The sequence below is a fragment of the Saccopteryx bilineata genome, chromosome 2 (assembly GCF_036850765.1).
Source record: "Saccopteryx bilineata isolate mSacBil1 chromosome 2, mSacBil1_pri_phased_curated, whole genome shotgun sequence".
Lineage (NCBI taxonomy): Eukaryota > Metazoa > Chordata > Mammalia > Chiroptera > Emballonuridae > Saccopteryx > Saccopteryx bilineata.
In genome coordinates, this window is record NC_089491.1 from 280,731,720 (window position 1) to 280,755,780 (window position 24,061).

Consider the following 24,061-nt stretch of genomic DNA (forward strand, 5'->3'; position numbering starts at 1 on the left):
CGATTTGCCAGTATTTTGTTTAGTATTTTAGCATCTGTATTCATTAGAGATATTGGTCTGTAGTTTTCTTTTTTTGTGCCATCCTTGCCAGGTTTTGGTATGAGGGTTATGTTGGCCTCATAAAATGTGTTTGGAAGTATTGCTTCTTCTTCAATTTTTTGGAAGACTTTCAGTAGAATAGGAACCAAGTCTTCTTTGAATGTTTGATAGAATTCACTAGTATAACCGTCTGGGCCTGGACTTTTATTTTTGGGGAGGTTTTTAATAGTTTTTTCTATTTCCTCCTTGCTGATTGGTCTGTTTAGGCTTTCTGCTTCTTCATGACTCAGTTTAGGAAGGTTGTATTGTTCTAGGAATTTATCCATTTCTTCTAGATTGTTGTATTTGGAGGCATATAGTTTTTCATAGTATTCTACAATAATTCTTTGTATATCTATGATGTCTGTGGTGATCTCTCCTCTTTCATTTTGAATTTTATTTATTTGAGTCCTGTGTCTTTTTTCCTTGGTGAGTCTTGCCAAGGGTTTGTCGATTTTGTTGATCTTTTCAAAGAACCAGCTCCTTGTTTTATTGATTTTTTCTATAGTTTTTCTGTTCTCTATTTCGTTTATTTCTGCTCTGATTTTTATTATCTCCTTTCTTCAGCTGGTTTTGGGTTGTTTTTGTTCTTCTTTTTCTAGTTCCTTAAGGTGTGAGGTTAAGTCGTTTACTTCGGCTCTCTCTTGTTTGTTCATATAGGCCTGAAGTGATATGAACTTTCCTCTTATTACTGCTTTTGCTGCATCCCAGAGATTCTGATATGTCATATTATCATTTTCATTTGTCTGTATATATCTTTTGATCTCTGCGCTTATTTCTTCTTTGACCCATTCATTTTTTAGAAGTATGTTGTTTAGTTTCCACAATTTTGTGGGTTTTCCCCCCTCTTTTTTACAGTTGAATTCTAGTTTCAAGGCTTTATGATCAGAGAATATGCTTGGCACAATTTCAATTTTTCTAAATTTGCTGATATTGCCTTTGTGGCCCAACATATGGTCAATTCTTGAGAATGTTCCATGTACACTAGAGAAAAATGTATACTCTGTCGCTTTGGGATGAAGTGTCCTGTAGATGTCTATCATATCCAGGTGTTCTAGTATTTTGTTTAAGGCCACTATATCTTTATTGATTCTCTGTTTGGATGACCGATCTAGAGCCGTCAGCGGTGTATTGAGGTCTCCAAGTATGATTGTATTTTTGTCAGTTTTTGTTTTAAGGTCAATAAGTAGCTGTCTTATATATTTTGGTGCTCCTTGGTTTGGTGCATATATATTAAGGATTGTTATGTCTTCTTGATTCAGTGTCCCCTTAATCATTATGAAATGACCATTTTTGTCTCTGAGTACTTTTTCTGTCTTGTAGTCAGCATTATTAGATATGAGTATTGCTACACCTGCTTTTTTGGGGGTGTTGTTTGCTTGGAGTATTGTTTTCCAGCCTTTCACTTTGAATTTATTTTTATCCTTGTTGCTTAGATGAGTTTTTTGTAGGCAGCATACAGTTGGATTTTCTTTTTTAATCCATTCTGCTACTCTGTGTCTTTTTATTGGTAAGTTTAATCCATTTACATTTAGTGTAATTATTGACACTTGTGGGTTCCCTATTGCCATTTTATAAATTGCTTTCTGTTAGTTTTGTATCTTGTTTGATTCTTCTCTTTTGTTTTTCTATCATTTGTTTTTGTTTGTTTGTATTCCATACTTCTTTCCTCTATTGCTACCTTTTTTAAGTCAAGTGTTTTTGTGGTGGTTTTTTCAAGGGTGGTTACCATTAAGTAATGAAAAGGGTACCTACCATATTCATTGTAGTACCCTTTCTTATGAGTATTTCTGCGCTTCATCGTCCTTTGCTACTGTTAATCTTCATCCTTTCTCCCCTTTTTTTCTTTTGTTGTCACAGTTTAAGTTTGGTTTTATTGTTTTCTTGGTGGGGCTGTTACTTGTGGTTATGTTTTCTTTTGTTCTTTGAATCTGGTTGGAAAAACCCCTTTAGTATTTCCTGGAGTGGGGGCTTTCTGATGATAAATTCTCTCATCTTTTCTGTATTTGTGAATATTTTTATATCTCCTTCGTACTTGAAGGATAGCTTTGATGGGTATAGTATTCTTGGCTGAAAGTTCCTCTCTTTCAGGGCTTTAAATATTGGGGTTTACTCTCTTCTAGCTTGTAGAGTTTCTGCTGAGAAATCTGATGATAATCTAATGGGCCTTCCTTTATATGTTGTATTCTTCTTTTCCCTGGCTGCCTTGAGAATTTTTTCTTTGTCATTGGTTTGTGTCATCTTAATTATGATGTGCCTTGGAGTGGGTTTATTGTGGTTAAGAAAACTCGGTGTTCTGTTTGCTTCTTGAATTTGAGGCGTTAGTTCTTTCCACAGGCTTGGGAAGTTCTCATCTATTATTTGTTTGAGTATATTCTCTATTCCATTTTCTTTCTCTTCTCCCTCTGATATACCTATTATTCTTATGTTATTCTTTCTGATGGAGTCAGACAATTCCTGTAGGGCTTTCTGGTTTTTATTATTTTTGAGTCTCTTTCTTCTTCTCTCTGTTGTGCCTCAAGTTGCTTGTCTTCTATTTCACTAATCCTATCTTCTATCTGGGCTGTTCTATTAGCTAAGCTTGTTACCTCGTTTTTCAGCTTGTGAATTGAGTTTTTCATTTCTGTTTGATTTGTTTTTATAGTTTCAATTTCCTTGGTAATATATGCTTTGTGATCATTGAGTTGTTTTATGATTTCCCTAAATTGCCTTTTTGTGTTTTCTTGTATATCTCTGAGTATTTTTAAGATTTCTATTTTAAATTCTCTGTCATTTGGCTCCAAGGCTTCCAATATGTTAAATCTTTTCTCCATTGATTTTTCCACATCTATTTGTGTTACCTCTCTATCTTTTGTATCCATAATATTTGATTTCCTTTTTCTTATTGGCATCTGAAGGTGGTCTTGTTGATAGTGTTAATTAGAATTAATAAAAAATAAAAAGGAAAAAAAAAAAAAAGGAAAACACTCCACAAAAAAAAGTAATAATTTATTATTTCCCCCTTTTTTCTTTCTTCTTTTCCCCTCCTCTCACCTCCTTAGGGAAATATCGTGAAGACCTGTGAATTATATTATGCTAAATGGAACAAAAACTGCCTATAACGGAGGGCCTGATTTGGGGTGAAGAGTTCAAAGGGCCAAAAAGGGAGTAGGGACCTACTAAATGCAAAAAAATAAAAGGGGGAGAAAATCTTAGACAAGCATAAAATGATTTGCTTGTAAGGGATGGTTGACTAAGAGATATAATGAGAGGGATAAGAGGGAAACAGAAAAAAGGAGAGAAAAAACAATAATTAAAGAATATAAAAATAAAAATAAAAATAATAAGTAAAAATCTGTTGTATTAAGTGGAGTGAAGACTAAATACAATGGAGACTTTGGGTTGGGAGGAATGCTAGTGAGTTAAAAAGCAATGTAAAAAGTATCCAAAATGCCACAAAAACAAACAAATAAAGGAAAACCAAGAACAAAAGCAGAAAAAAAAAAGAAAAACAAAAAACAAAAAAAACTTGAGTCCCAAATTAAATATTTTGTTCGTGATTGAGGCTTAAATGGGAGGAAAAGTAAAAGGAGAAAAGAAGAAATGAATAGAAAGGAAAAAATAAGAAAAAGAGAGAAACGAAGGAAGAAAAAAAGGAAAGGAAAAAAAACAAAAAAGCAAAAGGGGAGAGAGTGAGAGTTAAGGGTTTTGGAGTGTAACCCTAAAGGAGCGTAAGGATGAAGAAAAGAAATAAAATGTAACACTCATGGGTAGTGTAGTTCAAGAAAAGGGTAGCATAAGATGGGCAGAGAATAAAAGGACCGAGGTGGAAGAAATAGAAATAATAATAAAGGCAATAAGATAGAAGAAAGAAACAACAACAACAAAGAATTAGTGGAACATGTTATAAAGTCTGTGGATTTTTCTTGATTTTGAGAGGTTAACTTCTTCCTTTTTCTTTTCTCTCCCTCTTCCTGGTCGGTGACTCTGTACCCCAGGTTCTGCTCCTGTGTCACTCTTAGGTAGGAATTTGCAGTTGATGGGATTCTATGGCAATGTCATATAATTGGCTTTAGTCTCGCTGGTAGTCAAGGCTTGTTGGCATTTGCAGAGTCCAACAATGAGAGAGTTTGCTTTCCTGGAGTCTCTCGCCTAGTCTCCCCTTCCTGAATTAGCAGCCTGGTGATCCAGCTATGAGGCTGCCACTGCTTCTGTCTGGGGAGTAAGAGGCTCAAAGAGCTGGGAAATCCCCACTCTATCCTCACTCAGCGCAAGGCTCTGGGTAAGGCTCTGGCAGTCAGAGCCTCCAGCGTAATCAGGTGGGGCTGGGAGTCAATTGTTGTCAAGGTGACTGTTCAGCGCCTATCATTCAGTTCTTGATATACTATTAAACCAGAAAATCTGTTGAACTTGCAGTAATAATCAGACAGGGCAGGAAGGAGTCGTACGGTGTGGTGCATGCCTACTTCCCCTCCCCCACCACTGGTGTTCGGAGGGGTCGAAGCTGGATGCCACCTGGAAAGGGTGGGCCTGCTAGGAGCTTAGAAAGTACGCTTTGGGCCCTGGCGAGTTGGTTCAGCAGTAGAGCGTCAGCTCAGCATGTGGAAGTCCTGGGTTTGATTCCCCACCAGGACACACAGGAGAAGTACCCATCTGCTTTTCTACCCTTCCCCCTCTCCTTCCTCTATGTCTCTTTCCTTCCTGCAGCCAAGGCTCCATGGGAGCAAAGTTGGCCTGGGCACTGATGACGACTCCATGGCCTCCACCTCAGGTGCTAGAATGGCTCTGGTGGCAGCGGAGCAACGCCCCAGATGGGCCAAGCATCGCCCCCTGGTGGGCATGCCAGGTGAATCCTGGTCAGGTGCATGCGGGAGTCTGTCTGACTGCCTCCCTGCTTCTAACTTCGGAAAAATACAAAAAAAAACAAACCCAAAACAAAAAAAAAACCGGCCCTGGCCTGTCAGCTCAGTGGTAGAGCGTCGGCCTAGCGTGTGGAAGTCCTGGGTTCGATTCCCGGCCAGGGCACACAGGAGAGGCGCCCATCATCTGCTTCTCCACCCCTCCCCCTCTCCTTCCTCTCTGTCTCTCTCTGCCCCTCCCGCAGCCGAGGCTCCATTGGAGCAAAAGATGGCCCGGGCGCTGGGGATGGCTCCATGGCCCCTGCCCCAGGCACTAGAATGGCTCTGGTCATGACAGAGCGATGCCCCGGATGGGCAGAGCATCGCCCCCTGGTGGGCATGCCGGGTGGATCCCGGTCGGGTGCATGCGGGAGTCTGACTGCCTCCCCTTTTCCAGCTTCAGAAAATTACAAAAAAAATAAAAAAATAAAAAAAGAAAGTATGCTTTTGTTTGTTCACTGATTAATTCAACTTATGATTGTTTAAATACAAAAAAGTATAAATGATTTGACGGTACATTAAAAAAACTTGTAAATATGTTAACGGCAAGCAATTAGGAATCACCTTAATTAGTAGACATGCAAGTTAAAGTTTTTAAAAAGTGGATGTAAAGTAGTAAGATATAGAAATACATACACAATAAAATTTTTTGTAATCTTGCAACACCAGATAAAATACGCATGTAAAAAACCCACGCAAATATGTTGTGTAAACAGTTTTCAGTAAGAATTGGTTCTTACGTGAGTCTAAGATTGAAGTATTGACCAGGTATAGCCTAGTGCCAACTTGTGAAAGACTCTGGGTAGGCACTTTGGGGAATATATAAATGAACGGTACCCTCAATTTTGTCCTCAGAGAGTTACATCATAGTGGAAAGATACAACATGCACATAAACAACTGTAAATATGCTTCCAAAGGCTCATATAGAGTGCCGGGGGTTTTCAGACTGCTGAATGATGTCTTTCATGCAGGAAGCTCATGGAGAATTTCATCGCGCAGGTGGAGTTTGAATTGTGTTTTGACAGGCATATCTGTGAAGATTTGAAGCAACCAAGCAAAGGTGCTCACTAGTTTAGACAAAGTCCCTTAAATAACAAGATACACAGCACACGTCACTGATCCAGGTCTGCAGAATGTTTGAGGGTTTATTTCAGCGGCATTCAGAACTGAAACAAGATCCTTTTTGGTCTGTTCCCGGAAAAAACTCACTGGGCCAATTATGTACTTAACGGTCGTCTTGGAGTCCTCCTGCCCTCATGTTTACTTATCATCCAGAAAGAACCAGCCCTTTCTTCCTGGAGGGGGGGGGCAGTGATGGATGAGCAATGGTCCCTCGTTCCACCGCCCTCCCCTGAGACCGCAGTCTGTGCTGGGCCACAGACCGTTCTCGCGCAGCGGCAGCTAGGTGCCTCAAATGGAAGAGGAAGTTATGACTATAGTTTAGCAGCAAAAAGGGTAGCTACTTAGAAGGCCCACCATTTTCCTGAGTGGGTGGGCTTTAATTTTGGCAAATCTTTGGGAGATAGGTTTTCTTCTATTTCTCTCTCTCTCTCTTTTTTAATAATAGCTTTTGTTCAATAAACAGGATTCAACTAAAAACATTTTCATTTGTGTCAAATCCTTTGAGGTTTGGAAGAGGAGCAAAGAGGATGAAGATGGTGGATTAGAATAAGACGGAAGTGTGTAAACAGTTTCACGTTCTTAGATCTAATAAACCCCAGCACCATGGAGGTGGTTTCCTGCTGTCCAGTTGTGGGGAGTAGTATTATAGAACTTCAGCCAGCTTTTCTTAGTTCCTTATATTTGTTTAAATAGTGATGAGCATGTTTTGTTACACTTGTACGGAATTGTGGAAGACCGTTGCATTGTGGGAGGCCGTAGGATGGAGGGGAGCTGTTAAGGCTCATTCCAATTCTTGGGCAGGTAGGAAAATGTGATGACAAGTATGCTAGCAAAGATTCTGGCAAATTGGATTTTTTAATTATTATTAAGTACTTGGATTAATGGAAGAGCTTAATCTTCTAGGTGCCATTGAGTTGTGACTTCATAGGTTCCAATAATATATACAATTAGTATTCAAATAATATATGTTTGGAACTTGATGCTTAGCTATTATCCTGGTTCTGTAGAAGTGCTTGTTATTTTTTATTTAATTAATTGTGTTTACATAGATTCTAGGGTCACCCCGAATGCATCCCCCTCCCCCCTATTCCCCTCAACATTTCCCTCACCCCCCTCCCAACAGCACCCTCCCCTCTTCTCTTCAGGTTTATCCCATCCTATCAACCCCTTTCCCTCTGTCCTCTTTTCCTCTGGTCCCTTTGATCCCTCCTCTGTCTCAATTCCGTTCCTCAGTTCTTATTATTCTTTGGATTCCTCAAATGAGTGAGATCATATGCTGTTTTTCTTTCTCTGCCTGGCTTATTTCACTCAACATAATAGTTTCCAGGTCCCTACATATTGTTGCAAAAGGTAATATTTCCTTCTTTTTCATAGCCCCATAGTATTCCACTGTATATATATATATATATATGTACCACAGCTTTTTAATCCACACGTCCAATGACAGACACTTGGGCTGTTTCCAGATCTTTACTATTGTGAACAATGCTGCCATAAACATGGGGGTGCATTTCTTTTTTTCAGTCGGTGATATGGTGTCCTTGGGATATATTCCTATAAATGGGATGGCTGGGTCAAAGGGCAGTTCCATTTCTAATTTTTTGAGGAATCTCCATACTGTTTTCCACAGTGGCTGTACCAGTCTGCATTCCCACCAGCAGTGCAGGAGGGTTTCCCTTTCTCCACATCCTTGCCAGCACCTATTCTGTGTTTCTGTGTTGTTTTGTCAATGAGCGCCATTCTGACTGGTGTGAGGTAATATCTCATTGTGGTTTTAATTTGCATTTCTCTAATGATTAGTGATGTTGAACATTTTTTTTTTTTTTGTATTTTTCTGAAGTTGGAAACGGGGAGGCAGTCAGACAGACTCCTGCATGCGCCCGACCGGGATCCACCTGGCATGCGCACCAGGGGGCAATACTTTGCCCATCTGGGGCATTGCTCTGTTACAACTAGGGCCATTCTAGCGCCTGAGGCAGAGGCCATGGAGCCATCCTCAGCACCCAGGCCAACTTTGCTCCAATGGAGCCTTGGCTGCGGGAGGGGAAGAGAGAGACAGAGAAGAAGGAGAGGGGAAGGGGTGGAGAAGCAGATGGGTGCTTCTTCTGTGTGCCCTGGCTGGGAATCGAACCTGGGACTCCTGCATGCCAGGCTGATGTTCTACCACTGAGCCACCCAGCCAGGGCCTGATGTTGAACATTTTTCATTTGTCTATTGGCCATCTGTATGTCCTCTTTGGAGAAGTGTCTATTCATTTCTTGTGCCCATTTTTTGATTGGGTTGTTTGTCTTCCTGGTGTTGAGTTTTATAAGTTCTTTATAAATTTTGGTTTTTAATCCCTTATCAGGCATATTGTCGAATATGTTTCTCCCATTGTGTGGTTTGTCTTTTTATTCTGTTCATATTGTCTTTAGCTGTGCAAAAGCTTTTTAGTTTGATATAGTCCCATTTGTTTATCCTGTCTTTTATTTCATTTGCCTATGGAGATAATTCAGCAAAGATATTGCTGCGATAGATGTCGGTGAGCTTACTGCCTAAGTTTTCTTCTAGGATACTTACGGTTTCACAATTTACATTTAAGTCCTTTATCCATTTTGAGTTTATTTTTGTGCATGGTGTTAAGTCGGTGGTCTAGTTTCATTTTTTTGCAGGTAGCTGTCCAGTTTTCCCAATATCATTTGTTAAAGAGACTGTCTTTACTCCACTGTATGCTCTTACTTTCTTTGTCAAATATCAATTGTCCATAAAGATGTGGGTTTATTTCTGGGTTCTCTGTTCTGTTCCATTGATCTATATGCCTTTTCTTATGCCAGTACCAAACTGTTTTGAGTACAATGGCCTTGTAGTATAATTTGATATCCGGAAGTGTGATACCTCTCACTTTATTCTTCTTTTTCAAGATCGCTGAGACTATTCGTGTTCTTTTTTGGTTCCATATAAATTTTTGAAATATGTGTTCTATGTCTTTGAAGTATGTTATTGGTATTTTAATTGGTATTGCATTGAATTTATAAATTGTTTTGGGTAATATAGACATTTTAATGATGTTTATTCTTCTAACCGTGAGCACGGTATATGCTTTCACTTGTTTGTGTCTTCCTTGATTTCTATTATCAATGTTTTATAATTTTCTGAGTACAAGTCTTTAACCTCCTTGGTTAAATTTACTCTTAGGTACTTTAATTTTTTTGTTGCAATAGTGAAGGGGATTGTTTCCTTAATTTCTCTTTCTGACAGTTCATTGTTCGTGTATAAAAATGCCTAGAAGTGCATGTTCTTGCTGACCAGAACACAGGTGCTCCATCTCAGTGGCGTGTTGTGTGGGCTTTCTGATTGCCCTCTGTTTTACCTGAGTAATTTCAGAGAGAGTGCTGCCTTTTTGCTTTCTTTTCTATGAAGAATTATAAGCAGCATGACTCTTTGTTCCACACAGTGCTGACCCAAGAGCAGCCCAGACTGTTTCCTTGCAGCCCAGTGTGTTTAATCAAAAAGCTCACATGTTCATCTCTCTGCTTATCGAACGACAGAGTTGTAACTTCCCCTTCTGTGCTAGCTACTACTCTGTCTATGTGAGGAGGGGTCAGCCATCAGGGTGAATTAAAACATCCTTTGGAAATGATATCCTCCAGCTCTTTGAATACTCAGTCGTTTCCTTTTGTAGTGTGTTTTTAATCCAGCACATATATTTCGCTGACTGATATGTGGCTTGATTCCACATAGGAAATATTTAGAGGGTGGTGGGCCTGAGAGGGAAGAGAAAGGTGTGGAGGGAGGACATGGGAGGTAATGCAGTGTTTTGACCTTTGGTAGGTCATGAAATCAGTTTAGTGGGTCTCCATCAATGCATTAAAAAAAAGAAAAAAGGTAGAATAGAAAATATCTTCATACACAACACATAGTAAGAATAAATATTGCTGCATGAATTTTTCAGTAATATATTTGTATATGTGTGTTCTCAGGGACAATATGAAATTATTACTACTGAGTAATAATCAAAAGTTTGAAAGCTACCATTATGGATTTTTAAGCATATGGAAAAGAAATGACATAATAAGTAACTATTTCTAAATTGTGTGTGCTTTCTGTGATGATTCTTTTTTTTTTTTTTTTTTTTGTAATTTTCTGAAGCTGGAAACGGGGAGGCAGTCAGACAGACTCCCGCATGCACCCGACTGGGATCCACCCGGCACGCCCACCAGGGGGCGATGCTCTGCCCATCTGGGGCGTCACTCTGTTGAGACCAGAGCCACTCTAGCGCCTGGGGAAGAGGCCATGGAGCCATCCCCAGCACCCAGGCCATCTTTTGCTCCAATGGAGCCTCTGTTGTGGAAGGGGAAGAGAGAGACAGAGAGGAAGGAGAGGGGGAGGGGTGGAGAAGCAGATGGACGCTTCTCCTGTGTGCCCTGGCCAGGAATCGAACCCGGGACTTCTGCACGCCAGGCCGATGCTCTACCACTGAGCCAACCAGCCAGGGCCATGTGATTCTTTAAAATAACTTTAATCACTGACTCTTTTCTCAATTAGAGTCTAAGCTTCTTCAATAATCTTATTCATTCAACTTTGTAAACACTTTCCACTCCTGGTCTCTGTGCAATATACTATTTTCCCATTGATGACTCTGAATCAGCATTTTTCTCTTAACAGTGACCCTCTGCAGTGCTATACTTGTAAAATATGCAAGCAGCATATTACATTTAAACATTTACTCTTTCACAATTCCAGAATCTAGAAGTACAGTGCCGTTTCAGACATATACTACATGATGGGTATATAATGTTAAGTTTTTAAAAATGCATTTCTTCACCCCCATGTTTATGGCAGCATTGTTCACAATAGCAAAAATCTGGAAACAGCCCAAGTGTCTGTCAGAGGACGAGTGGATTAAAAAGCTTTGGTATATATATATACTATGGAATACTACTCAGCCATAAGAAATGATGACATCGGATCATTTACAATAACATGGATGGACCTTGATAACATTATACGGAGTGAAATAAGTAAATCAGAAAAAACTAAGAACTTTATGAACCCATACATAGATGAGACATAAAAATGAGACTTAGAGACATGGACAAGAATGTGATGGTAATGGGGTGGGGTGGGGGGGGGTGGGGAGGGGGCGAGGAAGGAGAGAGGGGTGGGGGGAGGGGAGGGACACGAAGAAAACCAGATAGAAGGTGACGGAAGACAATTTGACTTTGGGTGAGGGGTATGCAGCATAATCAGATGTAAAAAAAATCTGGAGATGTTTTATCGGAACATATGTACCCTGATTTATCAGTGTCACTGCATTAAAATTAATAAAAATAAGATTAAAAAATGCATTTCTTTGGGAAATTCCAGTTACTTGAGATAGTCTTCTCTTCAGTTACCATTTTGAGACAGAAGAATCCAATGTTTTTTTCTTCAAGATGTGTTCCTCAGTAACTGTTAGTTTTATCATATGGAATTCTATAACCTGCACATTAATGGAGGTGAAAGGAAGACATTTGCAGACAGAGGTCCGCAGTGTCTTTGAGCCCACACTTCCAAGTCAGCCCGTACCACCGCGTCATGTGGCTGCTGCCTCTGCATCTGTTCTCTGCCATGGATGCCCTTCTACTCCATGGACTGATCGCCACTCTCTAGGAAGCAGTGACTCCTTTTCCAGGACCTCTTGCAGCGCGTCCTAACTACAGCTGGCAGAACCATATAAAAGGGCTTCCATGACCTTCTACACCTCTGGAACGATTCCTATTCTTTCCATTGTCAACGATCTCTGATTTCCCAGGACTGCAGTCTGCGTCTGTGCTCAGACACACCGGGTCAGCGGGCGGCCTGTCCATCTCTCTTCTCTGTTGCTGTCTGGCTGATCCAGATCTCTTGGGTTTTTTGCTCTTTTTTTTGTATTCTACTTTTTAGTTGTTCTTGGAAGCTACCATTGGCTTGCTATAAGCTACTTTGCCAGCCAGAAACAGTAGTTCTCATAAACAGTAGTCTGTTTTCTTTGTACTGAAACTGTTTTCTGGATAGTGTCTTGTGCAGAATTTGACTGCCTGCCTCAGACTTAGAGTGTAATGGGCAATTTTGTGGTCAGGCCACCCGGATCAACGAGAGTGTCAGGGTTCCTGGGACTTCCTGACCTTCTGCCTTCCATTAGATGGGCCTCATTTCTCCCACTTTGGAATGTTATGTATTCTAGTGAAGGCAATAGAGCAATCAAGTCTTTGAGTGAATGAATATTTTAATATAGATGGTAAACATTTAATAAGCTACTAATATTCAAATTTTATATTAAAAGGGGAGTGCGATACTATAAGACACAGTGAAATCTAAACTTAAACCTGTCTTTATAAAAATCAATAAGAAAAAAAAACTGAAAAGAAAAAGCTGTTACAAATGTCATGGTCTGTCTCTTATTTTACCTTTATTTTGTCTTGACTAATTAGCATTGTTTAAATGTGTCTTTTATGAATAATCATGGGAAAATAGTGTGTTAACAACTGCCCACATTATAGTTTGTGAGCATAATCATAAACATAGGTAGGCATACACCTTCTATTAGAATTTATAAGTGAATTATTAACATCTATCTATCCTAACCAGAGACTCAGACGCTAAATCCAGAATTAGCAACAAGAGTCCTAGATTTCTCCCCCCACCCCCGTCTTCATTTTGCTATTGTAATGGAGGACTGTTGAGGGCGAAGATATTTTTAATAATGTGGATGATGGGAAACCCTGCATGATGGTCAAGAAGTGAGAGCCAATCTTTGACTTAAATGTTTTTCCCCTGTGTTAGCCCTAAGAATGCACCTCATAGACCTCCCACCAGAGGTACTTGAGTGACCCAGGGCCCCTGCTCCTGTGCTGTGACACCCAGGGCTGCTTCTGCAGGTGGGCACAGGGTGTGCCTCCCACAGGCGGCTCCCAGCCAGGGCCTGAGGGAGCAGGGTGTCCCTGGAGTCAGGGAGCTGCCCTGAGTGCTGATGGGCTCAATCGAGCACTCTGATGGTCATGCTGACCTTCCTGACCCTGTCCAGCCATCCAGGGATGCCACTGAACTTTCCTTCCCTTCATCCTTCTCCCAGGGTCACATTGTGCTGAGGTCTGTCAGCCCCCCCCCCATTTCTCTGCAGGAATTTCCCATGCAGATCTCTCTCTCAGAGACAGAAGTTTTTCATGTTTCATGGCATCTCATCTGCTTCTCAGAGGACCTGGTAATGTCTTGCGCATAATTCGACTAGACTTACACATTCTATGGAATTCTGTCACCAGCAGAAATACCTAGACTTACACATTCTCCTCTGATTTCTATACAAAGACACTATCCTGTGAAATTACTAAGAAGGGAAAGGGTGTTGACTATAGTTTTAATTATAACAATATACTGTTTGATTTTTAAATTTAGGTGATTTAAAACTTTATGTAATTGAGACCTAGCCACTCAGAAAATTTTCTTCCTGGTCGTTTAATGATTGTTTATGTGTACTAATGGAATATACATACTATATGGAATTATTGCAGTAGTTAGATTCTGAGTTCATTCATGTACTAAAACAGGGTTAATTTAGGATGACCGGATGGCTGTGAGCTGTTAAGCAGTTCGTAAGTCTTGTTTGAGCTGTTGAAGGATCTTTTTTTTTTTTTTTAGTTTTGTATTTTTCTGAAGTTAGAAGCGGAGAGGCAGTCAGACAGACTACCACATGCGCCCCACTGGGATCCACCCAGCATGCCCACCAGGGGATGATGCTCTGCCCATCCGGGGTGTTGCTCTGCTGCAACTGGAGCCATTCTAGTGCCTGAGGTAGAGGCCATGGAGCCATCCTCAGCACCTGGGCCAACTTTGCTCCAGTGGAGCCCTGGTTGTGGGAGGGAAAGAGAGAGAGAGGAAGGGGAGAGGAAAGGGTGGAGAAGCAGATGGGCACTTCTCCTGTGTGCCCTGGCCGGGAATTGAACCCTGGACTTCCACACACCGGGCCGACACTCTACTGCTGAGCCAACTGGCCAGGGCCTCAAAGGATCTTTAACAAGAAATTAGAAGGGCATGATTCTGAGGGTGTATTGATAACATATTGTAGAAAAGCAGAAAAATTCAATATAATAAGTATAACAGATGGTTTGTTGTGCATATTTAGTAACTTGCAATTTGTATGATTTTTACTAGAGTGTTTTCATTCTATATGTGAGTGTTAAAAACCTTTGTCTTGCAGAATCACAATGAAAGATTTGTTTTCATTACTGAGTGGTATGATCCGAACGCCTCGCTTTTTCGACGTTATGAGCTTTTGTATTACCCAGCAGACGGATCTGTTGAAATGGTAAATGCGCCTTTCTCTGCTTCAGCGTTGGCAAGGGAGTGATGTTGGGGTAGGGAGAGGAGTAGGGTTGCCACTTATATAGTGTGGTTAAAAATTCTTTTATGTATGTACATATATTTAACAGGAATTCTTTTTTGGTATTGTAATTCCAGTTTATTTTTAAATGTCAAAAATAGCAATTCATAATTTTTTGGTTAGAAAACTGAAGTGTGGTTATTTATGTTTTGGATTAGCAATAGTCAATAAGTGATTATAGGTAAAGATTATCATGCTCATAAATAATGTCACCATTACTGAAAGCTGTTGTCTCTATAGAAGGCCGAGTTGAAGAAGATGGAGCTGAGGTCCCCATATTTCTTTGTATCCCTTCATTGACAGCCCCTTTTTAGGTTAATCTATTTGGTATTGGGGGTTTTTTGTAGTCAGGAAAGCAGAAATTTGGAGTTTCTCTGGGATTTCAGAGGTATTTAATTTGCTGAAATAATTTTTAGGAAACAAATTTTTATATTCAGGTGTTTTTTTTTAAGTATTAAAATTTTAAGAATTTTATTTTTTTGTAAGAAGAATTTTTTATGTTATTATTGGAGTAGATTAGGAAACACAGAAGTTGTAATATAAAAGAAATTATGATTTGCATTTGTAGCAAAATCAAAACAGAATGTAACCTATTTTAGTAAAGCAGAAGCCAAACTTGTTCTAGTTGATAAGATTAACATTTCCTACTGACAATTGTTTGTTTCATTGTGTTGTTTTTGGCTCTAGCATGATGTCAAGAATCGTCGAACATTTTTAAAGCGGACCAAATATGACGACCTCCACCTGGAAGATTTATTCATAGGCAACAAAGTGAACGTCTTCTCTCGACAGCTGGTGCTCATTGATTATGGGGATCAGTATACAGCTCGCCAGTTAGGCAGTAGGAAGGAAAAGTAAGAAACGATTATATAATTATTTTTTTTGCATTGTGAAAATATTATGTCTTGGTACCAAATTCTAATTTTTTGTTTCTGTTTTGCGTTTTTACAGTGTAGATATTTTTCAGTGATCCGATTCAGTGTTGTGACACCGAAGTTTTAGAGTTTGTGGAGCTGTTTTGGGGGTTTGCTCTTCACTTGGCTACTAGGGAAATGCCCATCATATTAGGCAGTGATTATTTTCTGGAGGAAAAAATACACACTGTTTATGCACCTTCAGCAATTGTAGTGACATGCGTGTAACTGGAATGCGAGCGAGTATCTGCATAGAAAGCGCCTCACTATAGTATAAACATGGCTGCAGGAGGGGAAGAGAGAGGGAGAGAGGGAAAGGACAGGGGGTGGTGGTGGAGAAGCAGATGGTTGCTTCTCCTGTGTGCCCTGACCGGAAATCAAACCTGGACGGCCGCACGCCGGGCCGATGCTTTACCACTGAGCCAACTGGCCAGAGTCTAATGTCTTTGCTCTTAAAAAATATCTTGTCCTTCGTTTTGAGTTTTCCATAGAAGGATGGTTCTGAATGACTCTGCCATTGTGAGTGAGCAGCTGTGACTCAGCGCTTTCCTCCAAAGCACAGGAGCCTCGTTGGAGACTTCTTCATCGTGGGGCACGCACCACCTTCCGGCTTGCAAGGAAAACACAGAGAGACCGTAAACTGGGGCTAGAGTTGATGATTCAGGATGTGGTTTTTTATGCTCAAAGGATGTACAAATACCTTTTGAAATATTTACATAAGCTAATATGGGTTAAAGTTTACACATGTATTCATGCAGGAGGACAACATTCAAAGAGTCTGCAGCCTTGACTTTCTAGGATGTTGATTCCACGGTTTATTGATTAGTCATCTTTATCAGATTCACAGTTGCTGCAGTTTTTGTTCAGAGCCTCAGTGTGTATGGAGAGCATCCTGTTGGCATGACTCCGTGATAATTGTTGTTTTCCAGAAATCTATATCCTGTCCGAGTTTTGTAAAGACTAGCCAAACTTTTTTCACTCTCCACTGCTAAGTTTTAATGTCAGAAAACGATTTTCTTTTTTCTATTTTCTTTTTGGTTTTCTTCTGAGAGTATCTCATGCCGTGTCCCATGAGCATGCCTCAGTGCAGGTGAGAGGTGGTAGGACTGATAGTCCCCAGGGAACCACACCTTCCTGGTGTCCGTGGACACTGACTCCGGGTTTCACCATGTGTTGTAGTAATATAATGTTATAGTGGTTAAATATATAGAAGTGTAGAAAGTGTGGAAGATGTGTAAAAGTAATTAAAATATAATATTAAAAATAATTAAGAAAATTAAAGTTATGCCATCTGGATAGGAATTAATATAGTGGGTGCAGATGTGATAAACAGACTCTGACTTTCAAGCAGGGCCCAGTTAGTGTGTATGTGAAGTTATACATAGATAAGTGTAAGGACCAAGAGAAGATCAGAAAATAAGCAGGGCACTAATGGAACAGGGAACTTAAGGGTTACAGGCAGGTCCTGCTCCTGTTCTGTTAGGAATAACATGCCCAAGGTCGTTCAAGAAGCAGAGACAGATAGGGACTCTGGGAGGCTGAAAGAAAGAGAGAGAGAAAAAGGAAAAAGAGACAAATGTTTGCATTCTATTGGTTAAGAGACCCTTATCATAAGTTTATGTTTGAAATTCTCCACTGAGTAATACCCCCCCCCCCATAACTGCACACGACCTCCCTAGCCAATGACTAACAGCCACATCAGCTTCTGTATGATGCTTGCTCATCCTAGATAGCCACCCTATAAAAAGGAGCCATTTTAGAAGCTCGTGGCTGCAGTGCTCCAGTCTCTTCGGAGGCATGGGTTGCCTGCAGTCCCTGCACAGGTTTGGGGGGCTGCAGTGCTCCCTTGCATGGGTTGCCTGCAGTCCCTGTGCAGGTCTGCAATAAAACTTATAAAATTCACTTTCTGTCTGCTGCAGTCTGTCTCCTGGGATGTAACAATAAGAAGTGGCTTGAGGTCATAACTCTGTAAATTAACATAAATAAGAACATCTTAAAAAGTGGTTTGATGTAAACATTTCAGTAGATTAACATAAAAGGAGTTCCCTGTGAGGAACTCCCAAAAAGGTGGTTTGAGGTGATAATCCTGTAGATTGACACCTGTTAGAAAGCATTGGCCAGAAAAGGTACTAAAGCTGAGGGGCCCCCTGCTGCGGTAGTTGCCCAGACTCCAATGTGAACGTGAACTGTCTCCACGCCGCTCTGAGCTCTGACCAAAGATAGCCAAGAGGAGCACGCCGACGGGGCCCCCTTAAGCTGTACCCAGGCACGCCAAGAGGATTTGTGAGTAATAAATTGCCTGTGTGATTATTGCAACTAACTCTGTGTGTGGGTCGTGTCTTTCCTCTGGTGGCAGTTAGTATCGGCACTGATCTGTAGCATTCTCATAGCCGCCTCAAGAGTAGTCTCGAAGAGGCTGCCAGCCCTGCTAATAAGCAAGAGTATCCCACTGCACAGGGAAGTCAAATCAGGGCTCCTGATCAACGTAGAGCTTGGGCTCTACTGGGACACCATGTGACTTGCATTGGCCAAAGGGACAGCTGCAAATGTACCAAGGGGATGCCTGATTTCTGTTTGTTCGCCAGACAGCATGCGGTTGTGTATAAAGAAGCCTGATCTTGCTTCCTTAAGGATGAAAGGCCATGTGACAGGGAAGCCTTGCCACAAGTGGGCCTCCCAGCCGGTGCAGCTGTGTGAACGAGCCCACGTGAAACCACTGCTTGGCCTAATGTTTTAAGGCCCTGCACTTTGGGGCAGTTTGTTCTGGGGCAGCAGATGACAAGGCACAACTAACGTATCTTTGTGCCACATTGGTTTCTTCCTCTGTTGTCTTCAGACTCATGACGCCTGTCTCATTTTCCCTCCAAAATACATTTTAATTATTATCTACTGAACAATTAAGCAGAGCAGTTATGCCCAAGGGGTTTGGAGCAATAATCACAGTAAGCAACCCTTTCTCTCCTGCTGGCTTTTAGAGAGAGAACGAAACTGCATCTTAAACCAAGTTCTGTCTGTTTTGTATTTTCGTGTTGCTTCCCGTTCACAGAAGTTGATGAATGCTGATGTGTTCTGTATTTTCTGTAGGAGTTGTGGTTCATAAAAGTTCTTCTAGAGCTTGGCTTAAACAATTGATGGGTTTGGCCTATAATATTTAAACATGAGCTATATTGTGTCTTCAGTGGAGCATAGGATATGAAATACTGTATGTGACTCATCTGCTTCAAAATAAAGAAAACATATAGTCTGGTACAGCTTGTAATGAACAGACTAGGATGAATAGTTTTTGTTTGTTTTAAGTTTTCAACCCTGGCCGTAAGTTATATCCAGTTGTAAGGATATATGAATTAGGAGAGAGAGCCTCAGCTAAGTTTGCGTCATTGGTGAAAAGAGCCAACTGTGAAAGCCCTGCCATCCTCCACATCTGAGCTCCTTGAATTCATATCAACGTGTCAGAACCACTGGGAATAAAATGAAAGTGGCAGCAATTCTTTACCATAATTTTGTGTCATAGAAACTAGTGACTCCAACTAATCTGATTTTTTTAATCTTGTATTTGCAAATATTATCCTTCAGGATCTTGTGATCATCTTCCTTTTAATAATACTGATAAGTGACATCCTTTGTGGAGTGGCAGGTCTGGGATTGGTGTCCACTGGGTGTTTTGTTCTGGAGATGCCCCTGACCAGCTTGGAGATCTTAGGCGGGCTACCTTCCTGGACCCCGTTTTCTCATTAGTGTAATGAGGGCATTCAGCTGAGCACCATCACCCAACGTCTGTTAATTCTGTGCTGTTGGCAAGGGCGCATGCGCTGCTCCGGTGTGTCCTCAGAGGGGAACTTTACACGTTGGTGTGGCGGGTGCTGATCACGTTCTTCGTCGGATAAGGAGGCATTTGGTTCTTTGTGCATTACTCAGGCTGTGAGTATGAAGAAGATGAAAGTATTAATAAAAGAATTTGTAATTATTTCCAAATCAATGCTGAACTGATTGATTGCATAGTATACCTATGTCAGAGTCAATGACCAGATATCAAGCTTATAGTATAGTTATTACAACATTTTAGAAATGTTTCCTCTTTTATAAAATGTATTCTAAGAAATAGTCATTTTAGAAAACCTGTTTTCTAATTTTGGCATATTAAAATGACAATTTTAATGTATTTTCCCCTAAGCTCTATTATTGTTAGATTGGGTACCTTATTTTGACTTTCTTGGGAAAAGAAGATAGTTTGTGTGAGTTTTTAAGAGACCTTCAGTACACGTCTCTTTATAATTCATTGTGATGCTTGATATCCAGGATGATTAGGGAAACCACCACTGCTTGGGATTAAAAGTAAAAACTGCTGAGCTATTTTTAAAAAAGTATTCTTTCTTTCTTTACAGAACATTAGCCCTGATTAAACCAGATGCAATTACAAAAGCTGGAGAAATTATTGAAATAATAAACAAAGTTGGATTTACTATCACTAAACTCAAAATGATGACACTTTCAAGGTAATTTGATGGTAATTTTCAGTTATGCGATGTCTGGTATACTTTCTTTTTTAAGTCATTTTTTTTTATCATTCATGTTATTGTTTAAAATTTTTAAAATCTCCCACTGCATGGCAAAAAAACCCCAACAAACAAAAAACCCAAAACAGAATAGTAATCTAATTAGAATGATATACAAGACAACTGGTAATCAGTGATTGAATTTTAAGCAAGTGGCTATCAGATCATATGTGCCTCATTATCTGTGTATTGTCTTCTGTAGACCCATCTGCTTTTCTAACTCCAATGTGTGCTCATTGCAATCTCTTAATAGCTCAGTATAACCCTATAGATAAATGAGAGGAGAAGTGAATGTTGCATTATTTCCATCTGACATGGGAGTGTTATTGTTGAAGATTTTCAAAAGTGATGCATTTGGAAATGTTTATATGTAGTTCCTCCCAATATACATAACTGGGAAATGTACCTTTTTACTACTCTGCAAAGCAATCTACTCTATCTGACCAGGCGTTTTCTAAGGTACTTGGTGAAAATAAGACATCCCTGTCATGGGGGCACCATTGTAGCCGGTAGGCCTCGTTGGTGTTTGTTGATGGTCAGGTGTTTTCTCTCTGCCGCTCCTGGACATCTAGTCCACGGGACAGCTGCTTTTCTGTCTCTGTGAGTACAGGGACATGGATTGTGGTTGGTGGTCAATGTTGCTTGGATAATCTTACCCAAACACTCTCAATTTAAACCCCAGCGGTGATATACGTTTAACTGGAATGTTTTACCCATGTGAGCTTTCCCGGCTTACATATTTTCTAGGAAAGGAAGGAGGCTTATATTTCGAGCACAGAGTCTAAGAGCTAGTTCTGTGTAACTGTGCGCTTACTCGGTGTGTGACTGGGAAGCATTTACCACTGTGCTTGTGTCCTCGTCTGTAAAATGTTGGTTCTAATGGTGCCTGTTTCAGTAAGTTGTTAGGAGGGTGATAGGAGTCTAACATATGTGAAGTGTTTGGAGAAACCCTGGCCCATAGTACGTGTACCTCAGTGTTCGCTGTTAGTAGTAGCGATATCATTATTATTTAGTGGAAACCAACATCATGAACTCTTGATGAATCATTCAATTTGTCCCTTTGCCGTGTGTACTGAGAATGCTTCCTCGTGTGGCAGGCAATGGGACTGCATCCTGGAGAGATGACTTTGAATCATTTTAGTGAGATGAAACATTTTTTATATCTCTACATTGCCAATGACTGAGTATTTGGCATCAGACTTCTCATGCTAGAGATGCCCAAAAAAGCTTTGTCTTTAATTGTTAACACCATCTCATGCACCTCTATTCATATTACTGTTGAGTCTGGGATTTTACCCAGCTCAGAAGCTAATTAATTAGCCTGGTACTCTTTCATGGATGCTAGCACAAGATATGAGACCTCTGGCTCAGAGACTGAGGACTTCCTGTGGGACAGCAAGCAGCACGAGCCTCATATCTGTGTCGGGTCCCTTTGCCTCCTCTATGTCCCCTAGAAATGCCACGGGCCCTGGGGGAGGGGGTTGTATACCCAATTGATTGCATCACAGCTGAGGAGTATTGAACTTGGGTTATTCATGGTTTCATTAGCAAGCAGTAAACAAGCCTGCTCTTTGTACTGGAGAGAGACATGACCTCATCTCTTGAAGTTAATCACTGTGAACATAACTCTGGGAAATGGCAGGGAGATAGAGTAGTCAGGGCCTTGCATTCCCAGCACATCTAGTAAGATGTGTTAGGAGCACTGGGGACCCCTGGGAGAGGATCTGATCCCAACTCTTACATCTTTTCTAAACTTACTTGCTCCCATCTCAGTCCCTCCATTATCACAGTAGCTTAGAGGCAGCAGCTGAGCCCCACCTGACTTTGTGTTTCTGGTTTTTCCATCGGTTCTTTGGTCAGTAGGCACCAAATGAATATTTCATGGAAGAATGAATGGTTCGACCTTTGTGAGAGAGCGGTGCGTTTCTTTGTAAAAACAACAACAAAGCTTCTCTAGGTGTTGATGCACTCATGTCTCTTTCTGTCTAAACCTCTAATTGCACTCATGTCTCTTTCTGTCTAAACCTCTAAAGGAGGAATTATTAAGAACAATGGGGAAACATTCATGAGCTCTCCTCTTGGTTTCAATTTCAGATTTTGAATGACGAGAACTGCGGGGCCAGTGACACGTTAGAAGAAAATGATGAAACAATTTTAGTGGTTTATTAAGATTTCTCTTTTCATTGAGATGAAAGATTATGATTGTTTTCTTCTTATCTGTTAGTAGTTGTGTTGTGTTGAAAAGTAGAATTGGTCATCGTAGTAGTTCTGCTGCTAACTCTTCTAGAATACTCCCCCATGTGTCCTTCCAGCTTGTCATCGTACCTCCTTCTGGGCTGTAATACCGCATAGCCATTCAATTTTTGTGAGTTCTTCCCCTTACCCTCTAGAATTTTCTGAAGTTGGTACTAGAAAGGGTGTAAACAACAAATTGAGAAAAGGGGGGAATTTGAGTAGAATATGAGGTAAAAAAATCATTAATTCACGTATAGATCAAATAAATAGAGGATTTCATTTTTAGTTTATCAATGTAAGCTAAAATAATTTTCTCACATAATTGTTAACTATTGTCATTTGGATTATTTTATAGGAAAGAAGCAACAGACTTTCATATAGACCATCAGTCAAAGCCCTTTTTAAAGTAGGTGCTGAATTTGGGATGAGTGGTGTATAACAAATAACATACTGGAAAACTAAAGTCATGATTTTACAATTAAAAATCTTGTTCCATGAGAATAATCTGTCAAAAGGATCACAGCAAGTCTGACCAGGTGGTGGCGCAGTGGATAGAGTGTCAGACTGGGACGCGGAGGAACCAGGTTCGAGACCCCGAGGTCACCCAGTTTGAGCGCGGGCTCATCTGGTTTGAGCAAGGATCACCAGCTTGAGCCCAAGGTCGCTGGCTTGAGCAAGGGGTCACTTGGTCTGCTGTACACCCCCCCTCCCCCGTCAAGGCACATATGAGAAAGCAATCAATGAGCAACTAAGGTGCTGCAACAAAGAATTGATGCTTCTCATCCCTCTCCTTCCTGTCTGTCCCTACCTGTCCCTCTCTCTGACTCTCTCTGTCTCACACACACAAAAAAAGGAACACAGCAACATCTTGCAACTACAAAGAAGTTTGTTCTAAGAATTGGTCTTTCTGTCCTGTTATTAGATAAGAGTTCTTATCTCAGCATTAGATATCTTAAACCTTAATCAGAAACAAATAGACAGATTTTTAAATTGTACACAGCATAGCTTTCTTTTTAGATTGCAGAAGATTAAAATAGAGTGATACTTATATTTCGTGTTGAATATTGATTTTTGCTGTGCTCTTAAACTCTTTATTTTGGCATTCTCATGTATATAAATCAATGTTCATAGAACTCTTATATTTTAATTTTTTTTTTTTTTGGTATTTTTCTGAAGCTGGAAACGGGGAGAGACAGTCAGACAGACTCCCACATGCGCCCGACCGGGATCCACCCGGCACGCCCACCAGGGGCTACGCTCTGCCCCTCCGGGGCGTTGCTCTGCCGCGACCAGAGCCACTCTAGCGCCTGGGGCAGAGGCCAAGGAGCCATCCCCAGCGCCCGGGCCATCTTTGCTCCAATGGAGCCTTGGCTGCGGGAGGGGAAGAGAGAGACAGAGAGGAAGGGGGGGGGGTGGAGAAGCAAACGGGCGCCTCTCCTATGTGCCCTGGCCAGGAATCAAACCCGGGTCCCCCGCACGCCAGGCCGACGTTCTACCGCTGAGCCAACTGGCCAGGGCCGAACTCTTATATTTTAAATAATTTTATATACATATTGTTCCTTGAAATGTAGCAACAAATACAGGTTAGAAACTGAATCTGTTCTAAATATGTGGGATGTTTTTAAGTTTAAGTGAATATTGTGCATCTCATATTGTGAATGACAAAAGGGGTGCTCACGTTTCTAATAAAGAAGGATGTTAACAAGCTGCTGTGATGGACATGCCACTTGGTGTTCTGCACAGAGTAGTGGTTTTTAAGAAAAACAATAGAAATTTATTACGGTATAGATTGTTTTTAGTAAAGCATTCTAAAATGCTGCCAAACTTTGTTAGAATAGGCATATGTAATTCTCTTAAAAGTTATTCTTTGTTACAGTCTTTGTCTGTGTTTCTAGCATTATATT

General features: G+C 40.7%; 1 protein-coding gene across 2 annotated transcripts in view; it reads left to right on the plus strand.

The window, feature by feature from the left end:
• NME7 (NME/NM23 family member 7) overlaps nt 1-24,061 on the plus strand; it is a 154,073-nt gene that overhangs the window by 24,305 nt on the left and 105,707 nt on the right. For both annotated transcript variants that reach the window (XM_066261087.1, XM_066261088.1), the window contains exons 2-5: nt 14,273-14,380; nt 15,143-15,309; nt 19,752-19,862; nt 22,513-22,563. In XM_066261087.1, coding sequence (XP_066117184.1) covers nt 14,273-14,380; nt 15,143-15,309; nt 19,752-19,862; nt 22,513-22,563 — 437 coding nt within the window. The remainder of the gene's footprint in view (nt 1-14,272; nt 14,381-15,142; nt 15,310-19,751; nt 19,863-22,512; nt 22,564-24,061) is intronic.